At 40.8% G+C, this 27,908-nt stretch overlaps 1 protein-coding gene across 1 annotated transcript in view; it reads left to right on the top strand.

Moving 5' to 3' along the window:
• The first annotated feature begins 15,374 nt into the window (after positions 1 to 15,374).
• Positions 15,375 to 27,908, top strand: part of MAST4 (microtubule associated serine/threonine kinase family member 4) — a 978,185-nt gene continuing 965,651 nt past the window's right edge. The window contains exon 1 of the mRNA XM_006902373.1: positions 15,375 to 15,725. Within this exon, the coding sequence (XP_006902435.1) occupies positions 15,375 to 15,725 (351 nt within the window). The remainder of the gene's footprint in view (positions 15,726 to 27,908) is intronic.

The raw sequence follows: 27,908 nt of genomic DNA, 5'->3' as shown, positions 1-27,908 counted from the left end.
TCTGATGTCACTTTCTTATTCATAAACTCCAGGCTTTCAAATGATCTATTCTACGTATAGATTGAAAAGGAGAAAGAATACTTCTCTGACACACTCCTTTCTTGATTTTTGACCCGTGCAGTGTCCCTTTGCTTTGTTTGGACAACAGCTTCTTGGTCCAAGTATAGGTTTTGCACGAGCACAATTGATGTTCTGGGATTCCCATTCTTCTTAATGTTATCCATAATTTGTAATGATCCTCACAATCAAGTTTATCATAGTTGATAAAACCCAAATAGATATCCTTTTGGTACTCTCTACTTTCAGCCAAGATCCATCTGACATGGTAAGTCATGTTAGACAGTGTTCCAAGTGCTACTGTCTCTTCTAAACCCAATTTGTATTTCTAGCAGTTCTCTGTTGATTTACTGTACTAGCCATTTTTGTATAATCCTAAGCAAGATTTTTCTTATATGTGATATTAATGATATTTTTCTATAATTTTCACTTTCTGTTGGATCATTTTTGGGGGGGATAGAAAGTGTCACATTAGAGGTGCTCAGCCAAAGCCAGACGTTTCAGCTCAGTGATTGACTGGGGGGGAAAGGTGCTATGAGCTGCAGGAATCTTAGACATCACTATATTCTGTCCCTCACTGAGTACAGGGAGGAGGCGAGCTGCTAGCTGCTTGAGAACTTTCCCACAAAGGCCTTACAGTTCTGAGAACAAAGATTGTATCTTTCTACTCTTGTGTAGTAATTACTAACCTTTTCACACGCTATACATGTACAATTACACTCTGTTTTACTTGTACTGCTTTAGCAAAACTGAACTACACTTGCACAAACATGGCAGTAGTTTAGTTAGAAATAGCTTGTCATGTAGATAAGGCACGTTATAATACCCCACAGGAATAAATATGGATCTCTTCTAGTAAATATCCCAGGTAGCTATCCTCCAGATTTCTTGTAACAGCCTTCAGTGCACATTTGGGGCTGCATCTGCTGTAATATGTCAGTTGGTATTCCATCAGTTCCTGGGGCCTTATTTTTTTGCCAGTTCCTTTAGAAGTAGCTGTAAGGTCATGGACTCAAGGAAAAGCGACCAGAGAGGAAGAAAGAAAGAAAGTTTAAAGGCAGCTTTATTAAGGGAGCCCCCAGGTGAGGTTCCTCGTTCTGGAGCGAGAGACCAGGGATGTCACATCTGAGGTGTATTCGGGCACGTTTTTATAACAGGGGCTTAGGAAGAGGGAAGGGTAAAGACATTCCAGTTAGTTGGTGGTCACGCCAGGCAGGTGAGTCTGTTCATTCTTCTTTCTGACATGCTGCAATTCCCAGTTATCTATGCTGACAGACCACACTCTTCAGCTGGCTGATCACAGGACTGAGGAATGAAACATGTCACCACAAGGTACCAAAGGATGAGATAAATTCATCATCATCCCCTGCTCCTGTCCCCGCCTTGGTTTTGGTCCAACAGTAGCTTCAAGTTTTTCCTTTATTACCATCGATTCTTGACCACATGGCATTTCCTGAAATAGATCTGTGTCAATTCTATTTCTTACAGTGACTCTAAATATTTCTTCCATCTTCTTTTGATGCTTCCTAGATCATTCAAGATTTTTGCCATAGTATCTTTCAGAAGTATAATGCAAGCCTGATTTTTTTCATTCTTTCAGCTTGATACATACCCTTTGATTTTCTAACTCCAGCTCTTGGCATATTTCATTATGATATTTTGCTTTGTCTTCCTGAGCTTCTCTTTGAAATTTCTGTTTATATTTTTTTTACTTTCTGATTTATTCCCTTTGTTTGCCTTCTCAGAATTCTAATGCAATTATTCAAAGTCTGTTCTTTCATCCATTCTGGTTTTGTTTGTGGATGATATTCTTGATATGCTTCCACAGTTCATTAGTTCATTATCTTATTTTTGTCCATTATGACCCTCAACAAGATGGATTGACACTGTGGCTATGGAAGTGGCATTGACTATGATGGAGAGCATAATGATGGTACAATATAAGACAGAATTCCAGTCTGTTATTCATGTTGTTGTTATGCATCATTGAGTTGACCATGACTCTTAGCAACCATGACTCAGAGCACAATAGCTCTGAACCCTGCTCTTCCCTGAGCCAATCTCACTGTCTCTGACATACCTACCCTCATTACTCCAGTTACTGAACCCCAGTTCATTTTATTTGGAGTCTTCCTCTTCTGCGCTGTCCCTTCCAAGCATTATGTTCTTCTCAACGGACCGGTTCCTTCTGGCAATATGTCTAAAGTATGCGAGATGGAGCTTCAAAATCCTTGCCTCCAAAGAGGAGCTTGGCTTCACCCTAGCCAGGACAGACCTATTAGTTCTCTTAGCGTCCATGGCATATTCAATATTCTCCTCCAGCACCACAACTCAAAAATCATCAATTCTTCTTCTGTCATCTTTGGTCATAGGACTTCTATAAATCATAGCCTACTCAAAAGCACCTAGCAACAACAATGCCAAGAATTTGTGTATTCCATCTTACTTTCGACAGCTTCTAATTTTTCTAGATTCATATAGTGTATATTTCATGTACTGGTTATTAGTAAATATTTGCAGTCATTCTCATTTTTAATCACATGACATGGCATATGGAAGGCATGCTAGCTTTGCTCCATCTTCTTCAATACAGCTAACTCTGCTTGGAGGATGTAACTCTTCCACAGTCATATTTTGAGTATCTTCCAAATTGAGAGGCTCATTTTCAAGCACTATGTCAAACAACATTCTTCTACTATTCATAAGGACTTCACTGGCTGATTTCCTTCAGAAGTAGATGACCAAGTTCTCCTTTCTAGTCATTCATTCATTCATTCATTTATTTATTTTTATTTCTTTTTTAATTATTAAATTTTATTAGTTTTAATGAACATTTACAGGGATTTTGGGTTTTCATTCCTTCATCACTGCACCATTCTCTCTACCCTCCTCCCCAGTTTGTTCTTCTTCCCCCGCCATCCGAATGTCTGTTTTAATTGTCCAATTGCCACAGTGCTTGTCAAAGTCAGTTCTGATTGATCTCCTTTGTCAGTGTGTCCTTTGCCATTCCCTATCACTCCTCCCTGAGAGAGACTTCACCCTGATTCATAAGGAAAAGGGGATGGCGTATTCTCTTAGCTACTTCCTGCTGAGAAGGGACGCTGTGGGTTTCAGGGTGAAGATCTTCTCTCACTACTCTAAAGGGCTCCTTTGGCTGTAGGAAACACATAGACTATTATGGATATTGATTTTGGAATTTAGATGCACTGTTATTAATTATGCTTAGCTGTACATGTTCATATCCTTGAAGATGTATCATGGGGGTGTTGCAAACTAGAAGACACAAATTTAACTAACAAGTTATAAGTACATGAGTCAAAAATTATGGAAAAGTAAAAGAAAAGATTCTTTCATTGTTTTACAAACCCTCCCCCAGGTCCCCTCCACCATGTAGCCCTCGCTCTAGACTCCTGTGATGACAGAAATACCTAGTCACATATCTCTTTTAAACAGTTTTCAATGAACATCTACAGAGATTTTGGAATTTCATTCATTCATTGTTGCATCCTTCTCCCCGCCCACCCCCCCTTCCCCCCCCCCTCGTTTGCTTCTCTCCTTCAAAAGCAAAAGAGTTTCACAGAAACTTCTCTATCATGAGTGGTGCTGCTGGTATGTGCAATACTTGTGGCATAGCTACCAGTATCACAGCACCATACAAACCACTGTCATGGCAAAATGAGAGAAGGGTATTAGATACTTACTTAAGGTAGTGCTTTAAAATAGGGATTGCCAACACTTGAGTGGAGCTAGAACCAGCATTCCCAGCTCTGATGATCTGATGTTAAGTACTCTATATACACAGTCTGAGAAATACTGATCTGAGAGACCAGATCATCATCATTTTCTCCTTTTTTTCGAATTTGTTAACAGCTTACTTTCACATCCTCCTCAACTTCTAACTTGGACAAGGAAAGAATTCACTTTATTTTTCTTCCTTTTCTGTCTTCTCAGCTGTTAAACATTCTCTTTATCTTCTGGACACTTGCACTCTATATTTTTCTCAGAGATTCATTTAAAGTGAAAGTTTGAGAGTATAAGGGCTTTCTAGAAGTCAGAAACAGCTGGGTCTACATGTACTGTTGTAACTTTGTGTCCCAATTCATAATAACTTCATGTATAATAGAACAAGACACTCCCCAGTACTGTACCATTTGCACAATCACTGCTAAGTTTGACCCATTGTTGTGATTACCCTGTCAACCCATCTTGTTAAAGGGCTTACATGTTTTTACTGAACCTCTACTTTACCAAGCACAATACTTGTCTTCCTGAAACTATAATCCATGATAGAAGAATCCCTGTGAAAATCACCTCAACAGCTATTTCTTAAAAATCAATTTTGACTCTCCCCAAATCAAGCCCATTAATGTTCACAAGTGCAGTAGCTAAATATATCATCTATATACAATAGCTAATAATATCATCTTCACAATGGTTAAGGCACCCTGATGGCCTAGTGGTAAGGAGTTTTACTGCCAACACAAAGAAATTTGGTTCAAAGCCACCATGTGCTCTGTGGGAGAAAAGATGGGCAATTTTCTCCTGTGTGATTTGTTTCCTCTGAAAACCCACTAGAGGGCCAGCTGTGAGGTTTTTTGACTCGATGGCACATAACAACAACTCCATAATCCTTAAGACAAAAGTTGGCTCTAGAACCTGTTCCATCTAACAAAGACAGCTTGATATGTATACCTGACCCAATATGCACAGCAGACTATAGTCAACAGAGTCTCCATGGACAATTCCTCTCAATTACTGAGAAGAACCACTCAGAAAACCAAGGCAAATTGCAAAATACAGTAAACATTTATTCAGTTGCCTTGAGTGCTTGTCCCTGAACCAGATACTTTGAATCATGTCCAACAAAACATATCGACAGACCTTGGAGGAAGGCTGACTTTATCTAGCACACCCTATGTGCTGCTGCAGATCTGTCCTGCAAAACTAGATTTCATGGAGCAGCTCAAGGCCCTAAGAATGGCTTTTGTTGGCTGTATCATCAAAGAGAAAAGAATTGTGCTTCGAACCTAACTCCATTTAAAAGAAGTCTCTGGGCACTAAGGAAAATAGTTGTAATTTAATTAAGACAAGAAAACTTCAAGATTTAAGTGACTCAAAAGTTATTTTAGCTCAGTGGTTGGATCATACTCCAGAATTTGTCTATAGATCTAAAGGGATACCTTTGAGGAACTATCCTGACTCTCTGGTCATCTTCTATTTATAGATTTGTCATTTGTGTTTCCCCAGATTTGGTCTGGAAACTCTTAGTATGAACCACAATCATATTTGCTTCATGAATTGGTGGGGATGGTTAAATGTACTCGTTTCACCAGCAGGTTTTAAAAGTTAATTATGAAATCCATTTAGCAGACCATGATTAGTTATATGTATTTTCAATAAACAAAATTTTCCAAATCCCTTGTGTACTAGATGGTATCATTTTATGAAATTGTATTTATATGTATGGAGCTGTGTCATGTGGTAAGAGTTTAAAGTTTTAAAAAGGCACAAAATAGTGATTAATTTGATTTGTAGAAGTGAAAAGCACAGATATTAGAGATAAACGATCTATGTTTGAATCTTGATTTTTTTACTTGCTAGTGTAGCTCTTCATGAAAACTATTTAAATTTTCTATGACATGGTTTTCACATGAATTTTACAAATGTAATATAAAAATATGAGAATGATATAGGTGTAGACACAATTTTGTTTACTGAAACTGAGGAGGATGTGAGGCATTTGTTGTAGAAGGTTAAGGACTGTAGTCTTCAATATAGATTGAAGCTCAACATCAAGAAAACAAAGATACTCACCACTGGTTCAACTGGCAACTCCATAATAGATTGAGGTTAGCAATTACAGCTTGCTTAGCTCTGCAATCAACACTCTTTGCACCAGCAGTCAGGAAATCAAAAGACAAATTACATTGGGAAAATCTTCTGTCAGAGAACTCATCAGAGAACTAAGGAGCAATGATATCACTCTAGAGACTAAGGTATGCTTGATCCAGGCCATAATCTTCACAATTACATGCTGTATGTCAGAGAGCTGGACAATGACTAAGGATGACAGAAGAATTGATGCTTTTGAGCTGTGGTGCAGAAGAAGAGTCTTGACCATACCATGGACTGCCAGGAGAACAAATAGTTCTATTTTAGAAAGATTGCAAACAAGTTTCCCCTTGGAAGCAAGGATTTTGAAGCTCCATCTCACATACTTTGGGCATGTGACTATGAGGGACCAGTCCTTGGAGAAGGACATCATGCTTGGAAGGGTGGAGGGAAAGCACAGCAGAGGAAGACCTGGGTAAGATGGATTAACACGATAACTGTTGCAATGGGATTAGGTGTGTTGGAATCAGCAAGATTGGCTCAGAATAGGGCAGGGTTCAGGGCTTTTGTACATTGGGTTGCTTTCAGTCGTGGGTGACTCAAGGGCACATAACACAGTTGCAGATACAGCGTTGACATGGAAAGTAAATAAGTGTATAAAATACTGCCATTCACATGTTGGTCGGCACTGTTAGCTACTCTGTGAACAACAAGCTGGAACCTTGCCCTATCCTGCAGCATCCTCACTATCTTCATCAGGTTTAAATTCATTGTTATCATGGTGTCGATATACCTCATTAACGGTCTTCCTTCCTCTCTCTGACTCTTTACCCTCCTCAGCATAATGTTTCTTCCAAGGGCTTTCTGATCATATGTTCAATATATGTTAGGTGAAGTTTCACTATCCTTGTCTTTAAGAAGCATTCTGGTTGCAGTTACTCCAAGACAGATTGGTTTGTTCTTTTCGAGTTTTACATTGTAAGTGCATTATAAGCTTGTTTGGAAGGAAAAAAAACAAAATCTTCTCACCAGGTATATATTTTTACATATTAAAGCAAAGTAAAGAAGATTCTCTCTATTGATATTTTTAATCTCTTCCAGTCACTTGGCCAGGTAGTGGTCTTACAAATTTCTGGCATAGGCTATTGGTAATAGCTTCAGATTGCTTGGTACCACAATCAACATTCTTGGTACCAGCAGTCAGAAAATCAAAACACAAATTGCACTAGAAAAACCTGTTGTCAAGGAACCTCTTCAAAGGAGCAATGAAATCAGTCTAGAGATTAAGGCACACTTCAGCCAGTCCATGGTCTTCACAATTACATGCTATGCATCAGAGAGCTGGACAATGACTAAGGATGACAGAAGAAGAGTCAATGCCTTTGAGTTGTGGTGCTGGAGAAGAGTCTTGAACATACTAATGTTAAGAGAACAAACAGGTCTGTCTTGAAGAGGATGAAACCAAGTTTTTCCTTAGAGGCAAAGACTTTTGAAGGTCTATCATCTCACATAGTTTGGGCACATGGCCAGGAGGGACCAGTCATTCGAGAAACACATCACGCTAACAAGAGTGGAGGAAAAGTACAGGAAAAGAAGATCCAGCATGAAATAGATTGACACAGTAACTAGAATAATGGGAGTAGGTGTGTGAGAGTCAGTGAGACTGACTAGGACAGGGCAGGCTTCAGAGCTACTGTACATAGGGTTGCTATGAGTCTCAGGTGACTTGATGGCCCATAACGGCACCAATAGGCTAATGAGCATGTTCAGGACAGTATCTGTGTGGGATATCACGTGATATCCCATTATTTCCTGACCAGTTCACAGTTAGTTATTTTTATATTTGCAATCTTATTATTTGCCATCAAGTCACCATGTACAGCAGCTCTGAATCCTGCCCTGTCCTGAGCCAGTTACACTGACTCTGACACACCAATCCCCGTTTCCCCAGTTACAGTATTAATTCATCTCATCTGGGATCTTCCTTTCCTGCACTGTCACTCCACACTTCCCAGCATGATGTCCTTCTCCAAGGACCAATCTCTTCTGGCCACGTGCCCAAAGTATATTGGATGGAGTTTCAAAATCCTAGCCTCCAAGGAGAAACTTGGTTTCACCCTCTTCAAGACAGATCTCTTGATGGACAATGGTATGCTCAAGACTCTTCTCCAGCACCACAGTTGAAAGGCATTTATTCTTCTTCTGTCATCCTTAGACATTGTCCAGCTCTCTGATGCATAGCAGGTAATTGCGAAGACCATGACCTGGATCAGGTGCATCTTTGTCTCTAGACTGACATTGTTGCTTTTCAGCAGTACTCTGGAGAGGTCACTGAAGCAGATTTTCCCAGTGCAATTTGTCTTTTAATTTCCTGACTGCTAGTGCTAAGACTGTTGATTGTGGAGCAACGCAAGTTGTAATTGTTAACAAGTTCAATCTCTTTCTCATCTATCTTGGTGCTGCCAGTTGGCCCAGTGATGAGAATCTTTGTCTTTTTGACGTTGAACTTCCATATTTAAGACTACAGTCCTTGACCTTCTGCAGCAAGCACTTCAGCTTCTCTTCGTTTTTAACAAGCAACCTTGTGTCATCTGCATAATGTAGGCTTTTGATAAGTCTTCTTCCAATTCTGATGCGACATTTTTCTTCATAAATCCCTGCTTCCCAAATGATCTTTTCTGCATATAGATTGAAAAGGTATGGAGATGGGATTGATCCCTGGCACACTCTTTTCCTGACTTTTGAACCATGCAGTGTTTCCCTACTCTGTTCTGAGGACTACTTCCTGGTCCAAGTATAGGTTTCACAATCAAGTGTTCTGGATTCAACTCCATTGCATACTGGAGGGTATTATTTTATTAAATTTTATTTGTGTGTATAGATATGTGTCAGGAGTTTCAGTCTAAAACACTTTTGGTGTTTAAAATTTTAAAAGGCCTTATTTTTTCCCCCCAAATGCCTTCAGTGTAACTTGAACTTCTTCTTTCATTATCATTCGTTCTTGATCATATGCTACTGTCTGAAATGGTTTAATGCCAATCAGTTATTTTTGGTAAAGTGATTTTGTGTTTTCTTTCCATCTTACTTTTATACTTTTTGCATCTTTCTTTATTTTACATACAGAAACCATCAGTATTGCAATTTGAGGCTTGGGTTTACTAATTTCTTTCAACTTGAAACTGAGCATGTTCTTCTAACCCCAGCTCTTCACATGTATTGTTTTCATTATTTTGCCTCCTTGAGCTGCCCATTGAAATACAATGGCCTCTTGTGTGTCAGTAAGTGTGAAGATGGCACAGGGTTCAGATCTTTTGTTAATAGGGTCACTATGAGTCATTGAGTTGACAGCACCTAAGAACAACAACATAATAATAATCTTCAGTATTTCTTGCTTTTGTTTTTGCTTCTTTATATTCTAGTGAAAGTTTCAGAGTTTTTTCTGACATCCAGTTTATTCTTTTCCCCTTGTTTTTGTAACAACCTTTTGCTTTTTGCATGGATGATGTTCTTGATATTATTTCACAAGTTTATATATCCTAGATGAGATGGACTGGTTCTGTGTCTGTGGTAATGAGGATAGGTGTGTCAGAGACAATAAGATTGTTACAGGATAGAGCAGGGTTCTGAACTGTTGTACAGAGGGTCACTATGGGTCATAGGCATCTCGGTGACATAACAACAACAACATTTTTTTGTCATTAGTGTTCAATGCATCTAATATATCCTTGAAATTTTTATTATTATTATCACTAATTTTAATGAAAATTTGCAGAGATTTGGGATTTCCATTCATTCATTGTTGCACTTTTCTCCCTGCCCACACCTACCCTCCAGTTCGTTTCATTCTTCTCTTTGATGAAATGGTTTTTTTAAAGTTAGCTGTTCTAGACTCAAGGTCATATTTTGGTTCTCATGAACTTAACCTTCTTTTTCCACCTTTAATTTGAACTTGCTGATATGGTCTGTTCCACAGCCAGTCTTGCTTTCACTGCTGATACTGAGTTTCTCCATCAACCCTTTCCACAGATGCGTTTTTATATGGCCAATGTTTATGTTTCCTAAGAAGGTATTTGCAATGAATAAATAATTGATAGTATAAAACTCTATCATTCACATTCCAGCCCCATTTCTGCCACAAGTTTATATTTTCTAACTGCTTGTCCTTCTTCTTTGCTTCCCTTTTCTGCATTCCAGTCATCAGTTATTATTAAAGCATCTTTATTGCATGTTTGGTTAATTGCAGATGGCAAATTTCACAGAAATCCTCTATTTCTTAATCTTTAGGGTTCAACAGCTATCTGGCCAGCTGCCTGGAAGAGATACATGTTTGTTCCCATTCCAAATAAAGGCAATCCAACAAAGTATGGGAAATAATTGAACAATATTAACAATATCACACACATGTAAAATCTTGTTGAAGTTTTCTTTTTTTAAAAAAAGGACTGAAACAGGAAATTGTTAGAAATTCAAGCTGGATTCAGAAGGGACCATGCCAAGGGATATTGTTGCTAATGTCAAATGAATCTTGGCTAAAAGCAAAGAATACCAGAAAGATGTTTACTTGTTGCATTTGATTATGTGAATCATAACAAATTATAGATATCATTGAAAACAAGGAGATTACTAGAACATTTAATTATGCTCATATGAAACCTATATATTGACCAGAAAAGAATACTGCATGAATTTAAATTAGGAAAGGTATGTGCCAGGGCTATACTCTTTCTCCCTATTTATTCAGTTTGTATGTTGAGCAAATAGTTTGAGAAGATGGATATATGAAGAAGGATGCAATATTAGAATTGAAGGGAGACTCATCAATAATATGTGTTATGTGGAAAACACAATTTTGCTTACAGAAGTGAAGACTTGAAGCACTTACTGAAGAAGATACAGGACTACAGTCTTTAATATCAATCACATCTCAACATCAAGAAAACAAAAATCCTCACTTTTCTACCAATAGGTAACATTGTGATGTTGTTGTTGTTGATTGTTGTCCAGTCAAGCACGACTCATAGTAATCCTATGAACAAAGGTCCTTAAGCCTTTCTATAACTATCATCACTTATCAAAGTTCCTAGTGTTTCCAGAGGCATGTTGTTTAGGAAGTGGATGCCACTCCTGCTTCCAAACCTGTTTTAAACTGGGAGCTCCACCAAACATTGTTCACTAAGCATAATCATTATGGCACTTGACATCCCAATGGCACAAAGTTCAGCAACACAGCAACCCCAGGTTACCTCAGTACAGCATATTGACAAAAGAGTGCTGTACCATTTAGAAGAATGTTCCTCCAAAATATAGTAACAAATGACTTTTAAATACAAAGGCCTTCCCCAAGGTCTTGTTGGCTCTAAACAAGAGGCTTAAATATAAAACAACCAATATGGTATATTTTTGTTGTTATGTGCCATTGAGTTGCCTGTGACATATAGTGACTCTAAGTACAGCAGCTCTGAACCCTTTCCTGTCCTGAGCCAGTCTCACTAATTCTGACACACCAACCCTTATTGCCCCAGTTACTCTAGCAATCCATCTTATCTGGAGTCTTCCTCTCCTACGCTTTCCCTCCACCTTTCTGAGCTGGCCACGGGACCTAAGTATGTGAGACGGAGCTTCAAAATCCTAATATCTAAGGAAAGACTTGGTTTCACTCTCTCCAAGACAGACCAATTTGTTTTCTTGATAGTCCATGGTATGTTCAAGACTGGAAGTTGTCTATGATTTCATTTTACATAGATCCACAATCAACATCCTTGGTAAGAGCAGTCAATAAATCAAGTCATGAGGCATTGGGAAAATCTGCTATCAAGGACCTCTTTAAGATGCTAAAGAGCAAGGATATCAGTTTAAAGACTGAGGTGCACTTGATGTAAGCCATGGTATTTCCAATTGCTTCTTATGCTTCTGAAAGTTGGATAATGAATTTGGATGACCGAAAGATAATGGATGACTTTTAAGGATAGTGTTGGCAAAAAAGTGTTTAAGAAACAAGCTTGACTTGGAGGAAGTGAAACCAGAATGCTCCTTGAAGATGGAGATGGTAATAAAACTTTGTTTCACATACTACAAGCATGTATGTTATCAGGAGGTACCAGTCCTTGAAATAAGAGAGATATCTTTCAAGAAAAGGTCATGGATCAGAGAAAAAGGAGAACTCTCAAAGGGATGTACTGATTTAGAAATTATGTTAATAAGCTCAATGAAGCAGGATGTAGGTGAGTATGATGCAGGGTAGGACAATGTTGACATCTTTGGTTCAGAGGGTTGCTATCATTTCTACTTGACTCAAGGACATTTAACAACAACAACAACTATATATTTATGTATGGACTGCTGGTGATGCAGTGGTTAAAGTGGCAACTACTAACCAAAGGTAGTTTTGCTCTGATGAAGAAAGTTAGCACAGTTTCCTTTTGTAAAGATTTACTGTCTTGGAAAGCCAATAGAGTCAAATACGTGTGGGGGTTGATTCAGTGATGATTCTGGTATGTACATTTGGGATCATTATATGAAATGTTTTAGAAAAAAAAAATCTCCCAACTATGTCAGACCAAAAAAGGCAACATTTGTCCCAAAACAAAGTTCAGAACACAGAAAGGATCAGGAGAGAAGGACAAATGGATAGAGATATGGGGAACTGAAGCAAGAAGTGGGTAAATTACTGTTTCCTTGAGGGAATTGTGTTCAATTAGATGAAATAAAATGTGTCTAAATTCCTAAATAGAAAACTAATTTGTTCTATAAGCTTTCACCCCAATCACAATAATAAATACGAGGAGGGAGAAAAAAGAAAAAGGGGGAAAAAAGAACATTTTAGAACTAGACTGCCAAAGTTCAAACTGCAGGCCCTCCTCCTCCCCCTTCTCTGTCTAATCCTGGCAAATTATTTGACTATGCAGGGTCTCATTTTCTTAATCTGTAATATAAATTGGAGCTGATAGATATGTATTTAATGAGATTGTTGGCAGACTTAAATGATATCAACTATGGAAGATGTTTAGGGCTATCCCACCTATTATTATTCTCACTGTTCATAATCCAGACCATGTCATCACTGTGTCTTTCACTACGTTCAAAAGCAGCCCCACCTCCTCTTTCATGTGAATGGCCTGCTCAAGTGATCATTTCACTTCCACTGTGGCAAATCAACCACATAGGGGCACAGATAAAGACCAGTGCTCCAGACTAGGAGAGCAATTGGGCAACCCAGGGTTGGATTTAGACTGCCCCCACTGTGCTGTCTCTGCAGCTTTCTCTTCGAGGCTTAGTTAAGTCACTGAAATTGTATCCCCATGGATCGTTCTGAAGTGTCAAAATGTAAGCCTGACAGCTAGAGTCCGTTTTGCCTTGTGGCTGTCTATGGCAATGCAGTCTCGGTGCTTCCTTCCCTTTCATCTTTGAGGGGAGGAAGAATCTGCTCAGGATAAAGCTTGCTGTCCAATATGATGAAGTACTTCATATGATGCATCATTTGTAAATACAGTGATAACATAAAAGAGTTCATTAGCTGAAGGGGTTTTTACCCAAGCCCTTCAGTTCTTAAGGACCTTTGGCAAGGCTGTACTGACAAAGAGAAATCTAAAATTCTTGAAGACTCTTGTTCTCGAGGATTTGCTACTTATTCTGCAACTCTCTCCTTTCTCCCAAGTCACATTATTTCCTGTAGCATTAACCAGAGCCTTTAAAAATTAATAATGGAGCTATATTATGTGGTATCAATCTTTCAATTGACCATAAGCTCCTCAAGGGTAGGTGCCCTGTTTTATTCATCTTTGCATCCCCGCAAGCACCTGGCATACATCTCAATCAACATCTGTGGAATTGAATCTAGTTGAATTTATATCCTCGGCCACCGAGCCAGAGCTCAGAACAGGACTGAAGCTGAAGGCAAGTGAATCATTTATTTCCACTGCTGAGCTGAATTCTGGTTTCCTAAGAAATTAAAATAATCTTGTCACCCAGAAGGAGCTCTGGTGGCATAGTTGGGAGGGAGTTGTGCTGCTAATCTGAAGTCCAGTCCTTTCTGTTCACTCGAATCCACCAGCAACAAAGCAAGAGAAAGATGGGAAATCTCTGGTTATTTACAGCCTCAGAAACCCACTGGAGAGTCAGCTATGAATCTATTTTTTAGTGTTTTGTTTAATCACTCGGGTCTGCCTTGTAAAGTCTAAGGGATGAGGCCTTAAAATGGTTCCATTGGATGAAAGATCTTTCTCCAACTTTTTAAATATTAGGGAAACGAATCACCTTTTTTTTTGGAGCTTGCTAGTTTATAATTCCAGCCCAAAAGAAAGTAAACAGGAAAGGTCGACTGTTCTGAGCCTTCACTGAGCTGAGGGGGAGTGACAGCCAGGGGTCCTTACTAATTTAACTTTTTGTGTGTGTGCCGAGTGTTTGGGACTCTGCCTGGGCGCATTCCTTTTTCCTACTAAATACAAGAACTTCATCTGTTATTTTCATCTCCAACATATCTCTAACTTTTAAGGTCATAAATAGACAAAAAAAAAAAAAAAAAAAAAGACAGAAAAACAGTTTTGGAAACTCCCAAGGTTGTCTAAGCCAGTGATACTGCTGAAGCTTTTGATTCTTTTGCTCTAATTCTACCTATAATCAACCAAAATAGTTATTCATTTTTCCTTTTTCACTTGAGGCTGACGTCCTGGGAGTTTCTATAGAAAACCAGGGGTTTGGAACTCAGCTAGGTTAGAATCCTTAAGATCACGAAGCTTTCCCCTTCCCGTTTTCCTGGTTCAGCACGCTGGTGCGTCCTATTGTGTCTCTTTCCCCCTAAAGCCATGTAACTTCTGGTCCGTTTCCTCCATTTCACTTTTTCAAGATAAAGTCCAGTTCATCTCCAAGGTCCCACACCCCCTCCGTCACCTCTTTCCAAGGTCCCAAGATCCTCCAGCTACTCCCCAGCTAAACTAGAGCGCCAGCTGTGGGCTCAGGCTCCAGAGTCCACTTTCACAGTCGAGCTTCACGTCTTGCTCCAGGACCCCAGGCCCTGCGCTCTGGAAGGACTCGGGGGTCTGCGCCTCGGCCCCGCCCCCCTACCTGACGCCCACGCGGCTGGGGGCGTTGCAGCCTCCGCCCACCGGCGCGCCTGCCCTGCCATTGGTTCCCCGCGCTGCTCGTCTTTTCCGCCGGCCCCGCTCTGTCCCGGAGGCAGGTTTCGCCGGAGAAGCCGCAGTCCCCGCGGCTGGGGTGCAGCGCGGTTCGTCTGCGGAGCGCGCAGGACACGGACCCAAGTCAGCATGTCCCCGCGCGCGGGAGCCCTCGTCGGTCGCCGGGCTCCGGCGGCTGCTAACTTGGCGGCGCGCTCCTGCGGCCCCGCCGAGGCCATGTAGCCGCCGGCGGGGCTCCCCGCAGCCCGGGAGCGATAGTGAGCCGGAGCCGTGCAGCTTGCGGTTCTCGGTGGAGACTCTGAGTGCACGCTGCGACCCCAGCCCCTGGGGCTGCACTTTGGGTCGGAGAAGGAAATGGGGGAGAAAGTTTCGGAGGCGCCGGAGCCGGTGCCCCGCAGCTGTAGCAGCTACGGCGCCCGGACTCCCGCCCCTGCGGCGCCTGCTGTGCCCTCGCCGGGCGCTTCCTCGGCGGAGTCCTCCTCTGGCTCAGAAACTCTGTCGGAGGAAGGGGAGCCTGGCCGCTTTTCCCGCGAGCAGCTTCGGCCGCCGGGCGGCGCCCTGGGTGCCCAGCCGTCCGCCGTGTGGGCTTCCTCGCGCGGGGACCCAGAGCGCGGAGCTGCTTTACCGCCGCCGCTGCCCCTCGGAGGAGCCGCGCCGCCCGCAGTTCGGGGCAGCGGCGCATCCCAGGAGGAGCAGGACGAGGAGGTGGGCCTTCTTTCCTAACTTTGCCCCCTCAGGGTCCCGGCTGCTGGTGGCCCACACCTCTCCACCCTGCGCGCGGGCGGGGACGAGGGGCGCGTCTTAGCCTGGAGGCAGCGGGGGACCGACCACTCCAGACATACTGCTCCAGTCTCCGCGTTGGCCACTGACCCCGTGGCTCTTACCTCCAAGTGCGTCTGTCTACATGTGCTGCCCAATTGTCCACTCTTTCAAATGTCATAATAGCAAAACAACTCATGTCTCTATCAGTCTCTGTCAGTTTCTTAATGAATGTTAGGTGGACGTCTTGTCTTGCATGTCCCCCACATCTAACATCTTATTCTCCGAAGAGAGAATAAGATGTTAGCCCTTGGGCGGCGTGTGTTGGGGATAGGATGGGGCCGGGGCAGGGCTTGGGGGCGAGTGTGCTCGCTTTCTGGTGGTTTTGGTGAGCTGAGGTGGCGTCCGTATCTAACCCATCACTGGAGCACTCCTGGCTTTCAGCGGGTGATGCAGGCGCGCGTCTGCAGCTCCTATTCATATTCTCCCCCATCCCCCAGCCTGGGTGTCTGGATGTGCGCTGGTCGCCAAACCAAACAGGGCATGCCCCACTGTGTCAATCCTGGTTTACTGGAGTTAACTGTACCTCTGTTAACCTTGGGTCGCGTTTGGAGTCACTGGGCATACAGTTTTGATATCCTATCCTCCTGGCTGCTTTTGGTGGCTTTACCTCCTGTCTTTGGAGGACAGGACAGAAGCTTAAAGTCTTTCATGTCTTTCAGATTGTTGGCTTTGGACTCTTCTTGTAAAGAAAGTCATCTTGATCAGGCTGGGACATAAATAAAACATCACCCGAGGATAGCCTAGTTGTGAAATTAATTCCTCAGATCCAAAATGAGATTTTCCTCTTCTCTGATGGGGTTAGCTTTAGTAAGTAATTTGGCATTGCCCCTCAGAAGAAGCAAGCTGAAACCGGTGCCTGGCAGTCGCCCCTTGGGACCCCACCCTGGAGATGAAGACTGGATCTGGCACAGGTCAGAGGAGGCAAGTTCTAGCCTGGCAGCGTTGGAACAGAACTTAGCTGGTCATAACCAATCCCTTGGCAGTAACCATAACCCATTGCCTAATACTGGTGAGAAGGCAGGATGCTTGACAGTTGTTTGCAGACCTGCTTTGTAAAACTGCCTCTGCTCTTGAGTAATGAGACCTGGATGACTATGAGACTAGTTGTTTCTCTGAGGTTCAGTTGATAGAGTCTGTAAAGAAGGAGTTTGAACTGGTTTACCATGGGCTTAAGTTTCTGTCTTCTGTAGCAGTCCAAGCCCTATTTCCGATCAGCAATATAGCTCGCAGAGATGGCTAATCGCTGTACTACCAGTGTTCCTGGCTGGTTATATCTCCCTTTGAAGGTGCCAGGCATGTGTGTGAGAATTGTAACTTTCAGAGTTAAACGCCCTTGTCACGGGAAACTCGAGCTTTCCTCTAACTTAATGATGAATCCCTTGCCCTGTGTGTTCTATCACACTAGGAGGATGCTTGTAGTTAAGGGTTGTGTTTTGTAGATTCTAGGTGGGAGAATGGGATTTATTTCACTTTTGATTCTAGGTCTGTGGCAGATTTATTGCCTGATCTCAGAACAACAGTGTTTTTACTTTCTCTGAAGCAGAGTAAATAGTAATAGTGTTTTTCACAGAGAGTGTGATAAGGATTGGCTTATTTTGGAGTGTGGAATAAATAAATAACATTGATCAATATTTGTGAAAACTCAGAATTGGATGTATACCAATACAGTGTTATAACTTACTGTGCAGCTCAAACTGTGGCAGTAAGTGCTAGAGATTGACCAGGAGTGGAAATCTTGGTTTACTTTGAGGGTTTTTAGGCAAAACTAAAAATATGGAAATTTTTTTTCTCCCACAGAAGGAGAGAGGTGGTAGTGTTGGTGAAAATATTTGAAATCAGGGCCCACTTTCTTTTCTGACACCAGCAGTGGTTCTTAACCTTTTGGGGGAAATAAACACTTCTGTGAGGGGGACCTGGTGGCACAATAGAATAAGCATTGAATGGAAACTAAAGATTGGCAGTTTGACTCAGGAGTGCTCTGGGAGAAAGAGGAAGCAGTATGTTTATTTAAAGATTTACAGCCTTGAAAAAAAAAATCTCATGAAACAATCCTGTTCTTGTCCTGTAAGGTCACTGTGAGGCTAAATGGACTAGTTGACAATAGATTGGGCCTCTTTGATGAAATGATGAAAGCTATAAATCCTTATCTTAGAAAAGACCAGCATTATAAATACTATTCCAGAAGGTTCAGGAATACCATTCGGGAACACTTAGGTTAGTGGAAAGACCTGGGTTTGTTTCATAGTTTTGCTATCAAAACAGAGCGTGGGTTTGTGGATCATTTGACTTCTATAAACCATCATTTTCTTACCTCTGATTATTGGCTATGCATCAGAGACCTGGACAATGAATGAATAAGGATGACAGAAAAAGAACTGATAGCTTTTTTTTTAAAATTTTTTTATTATTATTTGTGTGTGTGTGTCTGTGTAAGAACTGATACCTTTGAGCTATGGTGTTGGAGAAGAGCAATGAACATGGATAGCCAAAAGAATGAACAGATATGTCTTGGAGAGGGTGCAGCCTGAGTGCTCTTTGGAAGCAAGAATGATGAGGCTTTGCTTCACATACTTTGGACATGTTGCTAGGAGGTTCTATTCCTTGGAAAGGGACATGATATTGGGAGACGGTGACTGTTGCAGTGGTCTCTTGAGAGTCAGAAAGTGTGGGGATGGTGCAGGACAGAACAGGGTTTAGGTCTTTTGTTCATAGGATCTCTATAAGTCATGCTCAACTCAACAGCACCAGAATGTGTGAATAATAAAATAGAGTTGTTAGGAATTATGCTACTTCATTTAACCCCAACACTTAGTTGTGTATCAAGTTGGAGCTGACTCAAAGCTGACCCTCCAGCGAGTTTTCACAGGCAGTAAATTGCTCAGCAGGAGATTACCTTTCTTTCTCTCAGTGGATACAAACCACCTGCCTTGGCTTGGCAGTGCACTTATTTTTAATCATAAACCCACCAGAGTCCCCTCCTTACACATAGATGTTTGTTAAAAAAGTCAAAGCCAATGCTTTGGAGTCAGAATCCTGTAGTGGATTTTCTGGGGAAGTAAATTGCATGGGAGGAGACTGCTCATCTTTCTCCCTTGGAGTTGGTGGTGCATTTTATCCACCAGAAAGGGACTACCTCTGAGTTAGCAGTGCACCTCCCTACAGGCGGTGCCACCAGGGAACCCTATAGAGTATTGATAGCTAAGTAAAGATAAAGTTGTGATAACAATTTTGTGAAATGCCTGTTTGAGCTTGGTTTGTCCTGTAACTTTATCTGTACATAATTAATTTGCTATCTTTTGCTGCCCATTTTTAGGGAACTTGAAGCTGTGCATGGTTAGTTTATTCCCAGTTTTCAGATTATCCGGGAGGCTGGGCTCTATGAGGAGAAATGTGGGGTCAAGATTGGTGGACGATTTATCAACCATCTGTGTTATGCAGATGACACAACCCTGCTTGCTGAAACTGAGGAGGACCTGAAGCACCTGCTGCAGAGCGTCAAGGACTGCAGCCTCCAATATAGATTGAGGCTCAATGTCAAGAAGAAAAGATTCTCACCACTGGACCAATTGGCAGCATCAGGATGGATGGTGAAGAGATTGAGATTGTACACAGCTTTAGTCTGCTTGGCTCCACAGTCAACACTCTTGGCACCAGTAGACAGGAAATTAAAAGGCGCATTGCCATGGTAAAGTCTGCTGTTAGGGACCTCTCCAAAGTACTGAAGAACAATGGTGTCTCTCTGGAGACTAAGGTGCATCTGATACAGGTCATGGTCTTCACAATCACTTGTTATGCATCGGAGAGTTAGACAGTGACCAAGGAGGATAGAAGGAGAATTGATGCCTTTGAGCTGTGGTGCTGGAGAAGAGTGCTGAGAATACCATGGACTGCTAGGAAAACAAACAGATTCGTCCTGGAAAGGGTTAAACCGGGTGGCTCCTTGGAGGCGAGGATTCTGAGGCTCCCTCTAACATACTTTGGACATGTTGTGAGGAGGGACCGGTCCTTGGAGAAGGACATCTTGCTTGGGAGGGTGGAGGGACGGCGCAGGAGGGGAAGGCCTTCTATGAGGTGGATTGATTCAGTGACTGGGGTAATTGGGATGGGAGTGTCAGAGACAGTGTGATTGGCACAGGACAGAGCAGAGTTTAGGGCTGTTGTACATAGGGTCGTTATGAGTCGCAAGCGACTCGACGGCACATAACAACGACAACAACAACAATAACAACAAATGTTGTTGTACACCATAGAGTGGGAACCGACCCATAGCTGACCCTCCGGCAGGTTTTCAGAGGCAGTTAATCACATGGGAGGAGATTGTCCATCCTCCTCTTGCAGAGCAGCTGGTAACTTCAAACCCTGTGCCTTCAGGATTGCAGCGCAACTTCTTGCCACTATAGGAGACATTGGTAATGTATAATTGGTTATCCTAAAGCATGACACTGGATGTGAAATGGTTTAATACAACCATAAAATGGACCCTAGACTCACTTAGCTTTTAAATTGTTAAGTCTGTCTTAAGGCTCTCTGATGGAGTTGCACAACTCAAAGGTTGTGCTTCTCCATTGGTTTGAATCTAATAGCTGTACCACAGAAGAAAGATGGTCAATCTCCTCCAGTTAACAATTTGCAGCTTCAGAAAACTGATGAGGAGTCAGTGAGTTGAAACGCCTTGATGACAATGAGCTAGTTTTCGTTTAGGGTATGTCTTGGGAGTTTTTTTCCCAGAGTTCTTTACAGTAACTTATTGTATCAGGTTTGAAAAATAACCAACTTCAAGTAATAAGATGTTATTGCAGTGCTAACTGTTGGGGTTTTTGTGTGGTGTTGTTTTGGTTTTTTTGGTTTTTTGTTTTTTTTTTTTTTACAGAGGGTGAAATCTTGTAAAAGTAGGTTAAAATATATCTGGTTAATGTCAACAATCTTTGACCAGTTGTTTTTTTTTAAAATCAGAAAGTCATAATTATTTATTTTGCTGGGAATGACAAATTTAAGAGGAATGGTGTAATATTAATAAGAAAAAAAATAACATTTCAAAACCTGTCCTGAAGTATAGTGCTGTAATAGGATATTATACACGTGTATACAAGGAAGGCCTGTTAATACAATTATTATTCAAATATATACACCAATCACTAAAAACTGTTGGTGCATTAGTCTTCACTGGTGATTTGAATGCAAGAGTTGAAAACAAAGGAAAAGACAGGTAACTGGAAAACAGGGCCTTGGTGACAGGAATGAGGCTAGAGATAGAATGACAGAATTTTGTAAAATTAATGATTTGCTCATTTAAAATATCTTTTTAATAAATAAACAAGAATTTTTAAATTTTATGTTGATTTGCTTACAAAGTTCGTATAGATTGTGTTTCACGCTATCCTTCATTCACATTGTTTCATATAATCATTGTCATTCATTATATTTTATAAAATTAATCAACATTGAACAATGCTCACCATTGCCTTGTCACTCCAGATTCCTGCTGGATTTTTCTTATTTCCTTTATCCACCCCTCCCTCCACGCATCAAATTTGAGACCCTTGATTCCCCCATGCCCATTCTCACCTCTCTGTTCCTACCTTCCCCTCTCTTGGAGCCTCACACACATTTTACTAGTCATCTTTCTACAATAATGGTCTTATACAGTATCAGACCAGTTTTATACTTTATTTTATTGTGCCATTATTTGTACAAACTTAGAGGATTCACATACTTACATCAGCTCGTTATGTTTTTTGTATAATTCCTGGTGGCTCAATGATTAGGTGCTTAGCTGTTGACACAGACATTAGTGATTGGAGCCCACCTACCCATTCTTAAAGGAGAAAGAGTGGCCATTTGTTCCTAGAAAAGCCTTTGGTGCAGTTCTGTTTTGTCACGTGGGATCTCTGGGTTGAATCAGCTTGACAGCCCCCATCAACTACTGCCACCACCTTTTGTTGGCTTAAAGGCAGTAGTTTCATATGGCAGTAATTTTAGTTTTTATGTACTTAGTATCAGACACATGAGAGTTAGAGGTGGTTTGTGACTTTTTGTTTCAATAAGTCATACCTGATCTGTGCTTTCTGTTTCTCCAGACTGTGAATTTGGGGTCTGGACAAATGGAAGGGTAGCAGAACTGTATTCCAAGAGCAGAATTTCGTCTGTTTACCCTACACAGTGTCTCAGATTTATTAATAGAATTTCAGTAATTGTATTGAAGAATGAGGAAAAAGTAGCATCTATGAAAATAGCTATACCTTTGATTGAAGGATGACTATCTGTATATTTATTTTGTCTGTTGTGAATTATGGTATTCAAACCTCTAGATATTTAATCAGGGAAAAACTTCATGGTTCATGAGGAAAAATGTTCAGTGTTCCTCTGTAAACTTCATGAGTGATGGGGAAAAATGGTTAGTGTTCCTCTGTGAAATTTGAATAAAATAAAATCAGTGAGGATTCACTCAGTGCTTTTTGAAGGGACGTGTGAATTAACTATGCTTTTAGCTGTGGATACTAGAACATGACACTTTTGGGGATTCTTAAAGATAATGACAGAAAAGGGCTTTGTAGTTGCGAGCATTTTCAACTCAGGGACATAAGCAGCGGCTTGCTTTACTGGCATGAATTGAGGAACAATTTATTAACAATAGGCATAATTAGGGGGATGTCTTGAAACTCTTTTATTGAATGGTGCATAAGTATGAGGACTACTGTTAGTACAATTTAGGTTGTAGGGGGATCCTCTGTGATAGAAGTACAGCAGATGAATCTCTGGTGTTCTTCAGTTAAGAAAATAAACAGCAAGAAGCAACCATGAATTTAGCAGAACTTTTCATTGAATTTATATTTTATTAATCACAGCAGCCACATAATTTGAAAAAAGTAGTAAGTGCATAAATCTCAGCATATTTATTATTTAGTGTACTTTTTTTGACTCACTCGTTTAATCAGCTCTTGAAGAAATACAGTTAGGGTACTCCTTTGCTTCCTCTGGTCACATCATCAGGAAAGATCACTAGCTAGGAAAGGACTAAAAGAGAGTCCTGTTTAGTAGAGGTGAATCTTCAGTAAGATGGGCACCCAGGTAACAAATCAGTGCCCTCAAGCACACCAGCCCTTATGAAGAAGATGCAGAACAGGCAAAATTCTGCTGTTACTGTGGTATTGTTAGGTGCTGTCAGATTGGCTACAACTCAGTGACCCTGTGAACAATAAACCTAAACTTTGACCGAACCTGTGCCATCCTCAGCATCTCTGATATGCTGAAGTCCATTGTAAGTCACTTTTAACACATAGTCACCATGGTGGGTAGTCAAGCTGATAGCAGCTAACAATAATATCACTTCAGCAGGTGTCAGGAGATCAAGAAATCAAATCAGTCTCCGAATACATGTTGAGAATGACTCTATGGTGTACATTAACCTGGCACTGAGGTCTTTAAGATGAGCAAGGCAGATCATATTAATCTAATGGTGCTTGTAGTAGTGAGGGAGATAGTCATGAAACACAGGATCATCAGTTAATTGGTTTAAAGGGTGGTAAGTGGGTACAAGGGAGATTAGAGGAAGACTCATTACCTACCTGTATTATACAGATGACACAGCCATGCTGGCTGAAACTAAGGACCTGAAGTATTTGCTGTGAAGGTCAAGGACTATAGTCTTCAATATGGGTTGTATCTCAACATCAAGAAAACAAAGATTTTTACCACCTGGCCGATTGGTAGCATTATGATAGCTGGAGAAGAGATTGAAGTTGTTTACAATTTCATCTTGCTTGGGTCCAGAATCATTACTCTTGGTATCGCAGTCAGGAAATCAAAGGATGGGTCGCATTGGGAAACTCTGCTGCCAGAGACCTCTCCAGAGTGTTAAAGAGCAACAGTGTCAGCCTAGAGACTAAGAAGCACCTGAGGCAGGCCATGGTTTTCTCAATTACTTGCTGTACATAAGAGAACTGGGTAGTGACTATGGATGACAGAAGAAGAATTGATACTTTTGAGTTGTGCCACAGAAGAGTATTGAATATACCGTGAATGCCAAGAGAACAAACAAGTTTGTCCTGGAGTGAAACAGATTGCTCCTAGAGTCAAGGATTTTGAAACTCTACCTCCTGTATTTTGGGAATGTTGGCAGGAGGGAACAATCTTTGGAGAGGACATTATGTTTAGAAGGTTGGTGGGTCAGTGCAGGAGAGAAAGACCCTGAAAGAGGTGGATTGACACAGTGACTGTGGCAGTTGTGTCAATGGGATTGGCTTAGGATAGGGCAGAGTTCAGAGCTAATGTTCATAGGATCACTATGAGTCCTAGTTGACTCGACAGCACTTAACAGTGAGAACAACTTATGAAGAAAGCACAAGATCATTAGAAAGAAAAAACCAAAATGGGTACCAGAAGTAACTCTGACGTTTGCTTTTGAATGTGGAGTAGCTAAAACCAAAGGAAGAAATAAGAGCTGAGCAGATTTTAAAAGGCAACTCAAGAAAACAGTATTATAATTAAATGTGAAAAGACATAGAATGATAAAACTAAAAGGGAAGAACATACTTGATGTTTCTGTGGTTGAAATAACTGAAGAAAAGAAATCAAACATCTTTTTACAATACTTAAAGAGTCTGTGGGGAAAATGCTGAACAATGCATAAAGCATGAAAAGAATATGTAAATACTGTACCAAAAAGAATTTGTTCAGCCATTTCAGGAAGTAGCGTTTGATCAAGCACCAGTGGGATTGATAAGCTGCATAAGGGTCTGGGAACTGATAGAATACCAAGAGATGAGAATTCCACAAAATTTAATTTTGCTTTTTCAGAATCTCCACATGAGACCAAGAGATAATGGTTGGAACAGGAGAGGTATGCTGTAGAGTTGTATGCTTTCACCATATTTAATCTGTATGCTGAGATAGTAATTTGAAGAACTGGATTATAGGAAGAACTCAGTATCAGGACTGGAGGTAGACTGAAAACAACCTGGGTTATACAAATGATAAAACCTTGCTTGTTGAAAAGGAAAACATCTTGAACTATTTACTGATGAAGATTGAAGACTCCAGGCCTTAGTATGAAGTATTGTAGTTGTTGTTATGTGCTTCTGAGTCTCGAGTTGACTGTCACTCATAGCGACCTAATAAACAATAGCTCTGAACTCTGTCCTATCCTGAGCTAATCTCTCTTTCTCTGATAACACCTCCCCCTGTACCCACAATCACTGTCAATTCAGCTCAGCCAAGCTCTTTGTCTCCTGACCTGAACCTTTCTCCTCCCAAGGATGATGTCCTTCTTCAAGAACTGGTTCCTTTTGGCAACATGCCCAGCGTATGTGAGACAGGATTTCAAAATGTTTGCCTTCAAGGAGCAACTTGGTTTCACTGTTCTTAGGAGAGACCTGTTTGTTCTTTTGGCAATCCATGGATGTTCAGTGCTCTTCAACACCACAACTCAAAGACATATATTGTTCTTCTGTCATCTATAGTCATTGTCCAACTGTCTGATGCATAGCAAGCAATTGAGCAGACCATGGCCTCAATCAGGTACTCAGTATGAATTACACTTCAATTTTAAGAAAAATCCTCACATCTGGATTAATAAACAGCATCATAATAAATAGGGAAAAGATGAAGTTGTCAACGATTTAATTTTATTTGGATCCATCATCTGTGTTCAGGGAAATAGCCATTCAAGAAATCAAATGATGTGTTCATTGGGGTACACATGGTTCTTAAAAAGTGTTAAGAAGCAAAACAATCACTCTGAGGTTTTTTTGTTTTTTGGGGTTTTTTTTCACTCTGAGGTTTAAGGTGTACCTGATCCAGACCATGATGTTTTAAATTACTTCAGTTCATGGCATGTAAAAGCTGAACAGTGAATATGGAAGATTGAGGACTTGATGTCAGTTGGTGTTAATAAATGATATTGAATATGCCATGCATTGCCAGAAGAATGAAACCCAAGCTGTCTTAGAAGTTTAATCACAGTGCTCTTTAGAAGTGAGGATGGAGAAATTTCATCTCACATACTTTAGAGTTCTCAAGAGGGACAAATCCCTTTGGAAAGGGCATCATGCTTAGTATAAGGTCTGGGGAAAAAGAAGACTCTCATTAAGATGAGTTAACACAGTGGTTGCAATAATGGGCTCAAACATAGCAAAAACTGTGACAATGGTGCTGGACTGGGCAGAGTTTCACAGAACTGACACGATGGCACCACCACCAGAAGACAGCACAAGGCCTACATCTTTGGGGACTGCTGGTGTAACCAGTTTAAATATTTGAAGACTAAAACCAATAATCTGAGAAGATTGCATCTTAATAAATGATGTGTCCATGTGAGGATCTCGGGGGTTATTTCTGGAAGTTCAGATACTTGAATATATGTGAAATTTAATAGGAAAAGAGTCTAAAGAATCAGTCTAATCAAAAGAATGTCTCAGTGTGCATGCTAATGCAGTTTTTCACTGTGACATCTTAGACCTAGTATTTTATTGAAAGAACAACTTTTAAACAGAAATAAAAATTGAGAAGAGAGCCTTGTGAATGTTGATTATTGCAGTGAACAGCAGGAAAATACTTACTGAGGTGAATACAGGGAATAACAGCAAGAGATTGTGCTTTTATGTAGATAATCTCTGGTATTTGTGAGCTAATACATTTTAAGAAAGTGTAGTTCATCTGTTTGGGATTTACTAAAAAGAGGAAGAATCAGTATTAAAGTACCTTTCCTACTTCTAGTGTGAAGTACATCCAGGCACTGGCAAACAACTGTATGTAGCTAATATTTAGAGCCCGTGACCAAGGCTGGTTACCCATGCAGACTTGGTGGACACAGCGTCCAGTTTCTTTTCAGTTTGTCCATTGTGGAACACTTCTGACATTGAGAAGGGTTCAATAAGTAGGTGGACTGGCATCAGATAGAGGGGTGTGTGTGTGTGTGTGTGTGTGTGTGTGTGTGTGTGTGTGTGCCTGCATGATCATGGACATATGTGCAAACATCTTTAAGGGGATTTTTGTTATTTCGTAGATAAGATACCTATGTTGTTTATAATACTGTTTTACATCCCATAGTGTTTCCTGGAAAGGACTTGTGCTTCTTTTCTTTCTTCACTCCTGACCATAGTTTCCCTACTCTTGAGTGATGTGTCTGCAGTGCCTAGGGGTACAGATTTCTGATCCTGGCTCACACAGAGGTTGTATGACTTGGGTCAGGTTATTAATGCTGAGCCTATGTCCTCATGCAGAAAATATGGATGACAACATTTATTTTAAGAAGTTGTTAAGAGAACTAATGAGATTTTTAGGACTTTGATGGTCTAGTGGCAAGAAGCAGTCACGAAGGCAAGCAGTTCAAATCCACCAGCTGCTCTGTGGGAGGAGAAGGGATCTCTTCCTGTGTGATTAACTGCCTCTGAAAACCCGCAGGAGGGTCAACGTTGGGTCAGTTCTGACTCAACGGTACACAACAACAATCTAATATACTACTTGGCAGGTAGAAAAGATTTCATGGTATTTTCTACCAATACAGATTTTGAGCAAGCTAGTTTATGCAGAACATCATTGCTGCTGCAGCAGTACGAGCTGAAGCCTTCAGGCCCCTTCCCTGGAGGATTATGCCACCAGCATGTTTTACTGACTCCTGGTAGGGCCTTTCATTCATGAGTAGATAGATGTCTAACATAGTTATCACTTTTAATTTCATGGACAGAGCATTTCTTATGATGCACGAACAGCCATGCTTTATGGTATATGGTTCATTGACCTTTCTATTAATAGGCTGTCTTACTTTTGCTTGTGGAACCTATTCTTCCTGATCATTTATTAAATAATATCCTAAAAAGCTCCATGAGCATCTTTGAAGCAACTAGCTACTCACAGTGTTTGACGAGAAGACAGGGTGTCAGCAGTGTGATGAGATGACCATACACTTCATTTATACTTCTACGTGACCTTTAAGGAGTTGAAAAAAAAGAAAATCAAATGGTTTTTCTGAATGTCAGCTTTTGTTTTAGGGGACCAGGGTCCAGTGGTCATCTTCACTTCTCAAAGTGAATATAGCTTTCACTTTGAAGTATATATAATTGTAATATA

This window comes from Elephantulus edwardii, unplaced genomic scaffold, assembly GCF_000299155.1.
Source record: "Elephantulus edwardii isolate Elephantulus edwardi_28Jun2011 unplaced genomic scaffold, EleEdw1.0 scaffold00400, whole genome shotgun sequence".
Lineage (NCBI taxonomy): Eukaryota > Metazoa > Chordata > Mammalia > Macroscelidea > Macroscelididae > Elephantulus > Elephantulus edwardii.
This window is presented reverse-complemented; position numbering and strand designations above follow the sequence as displayed.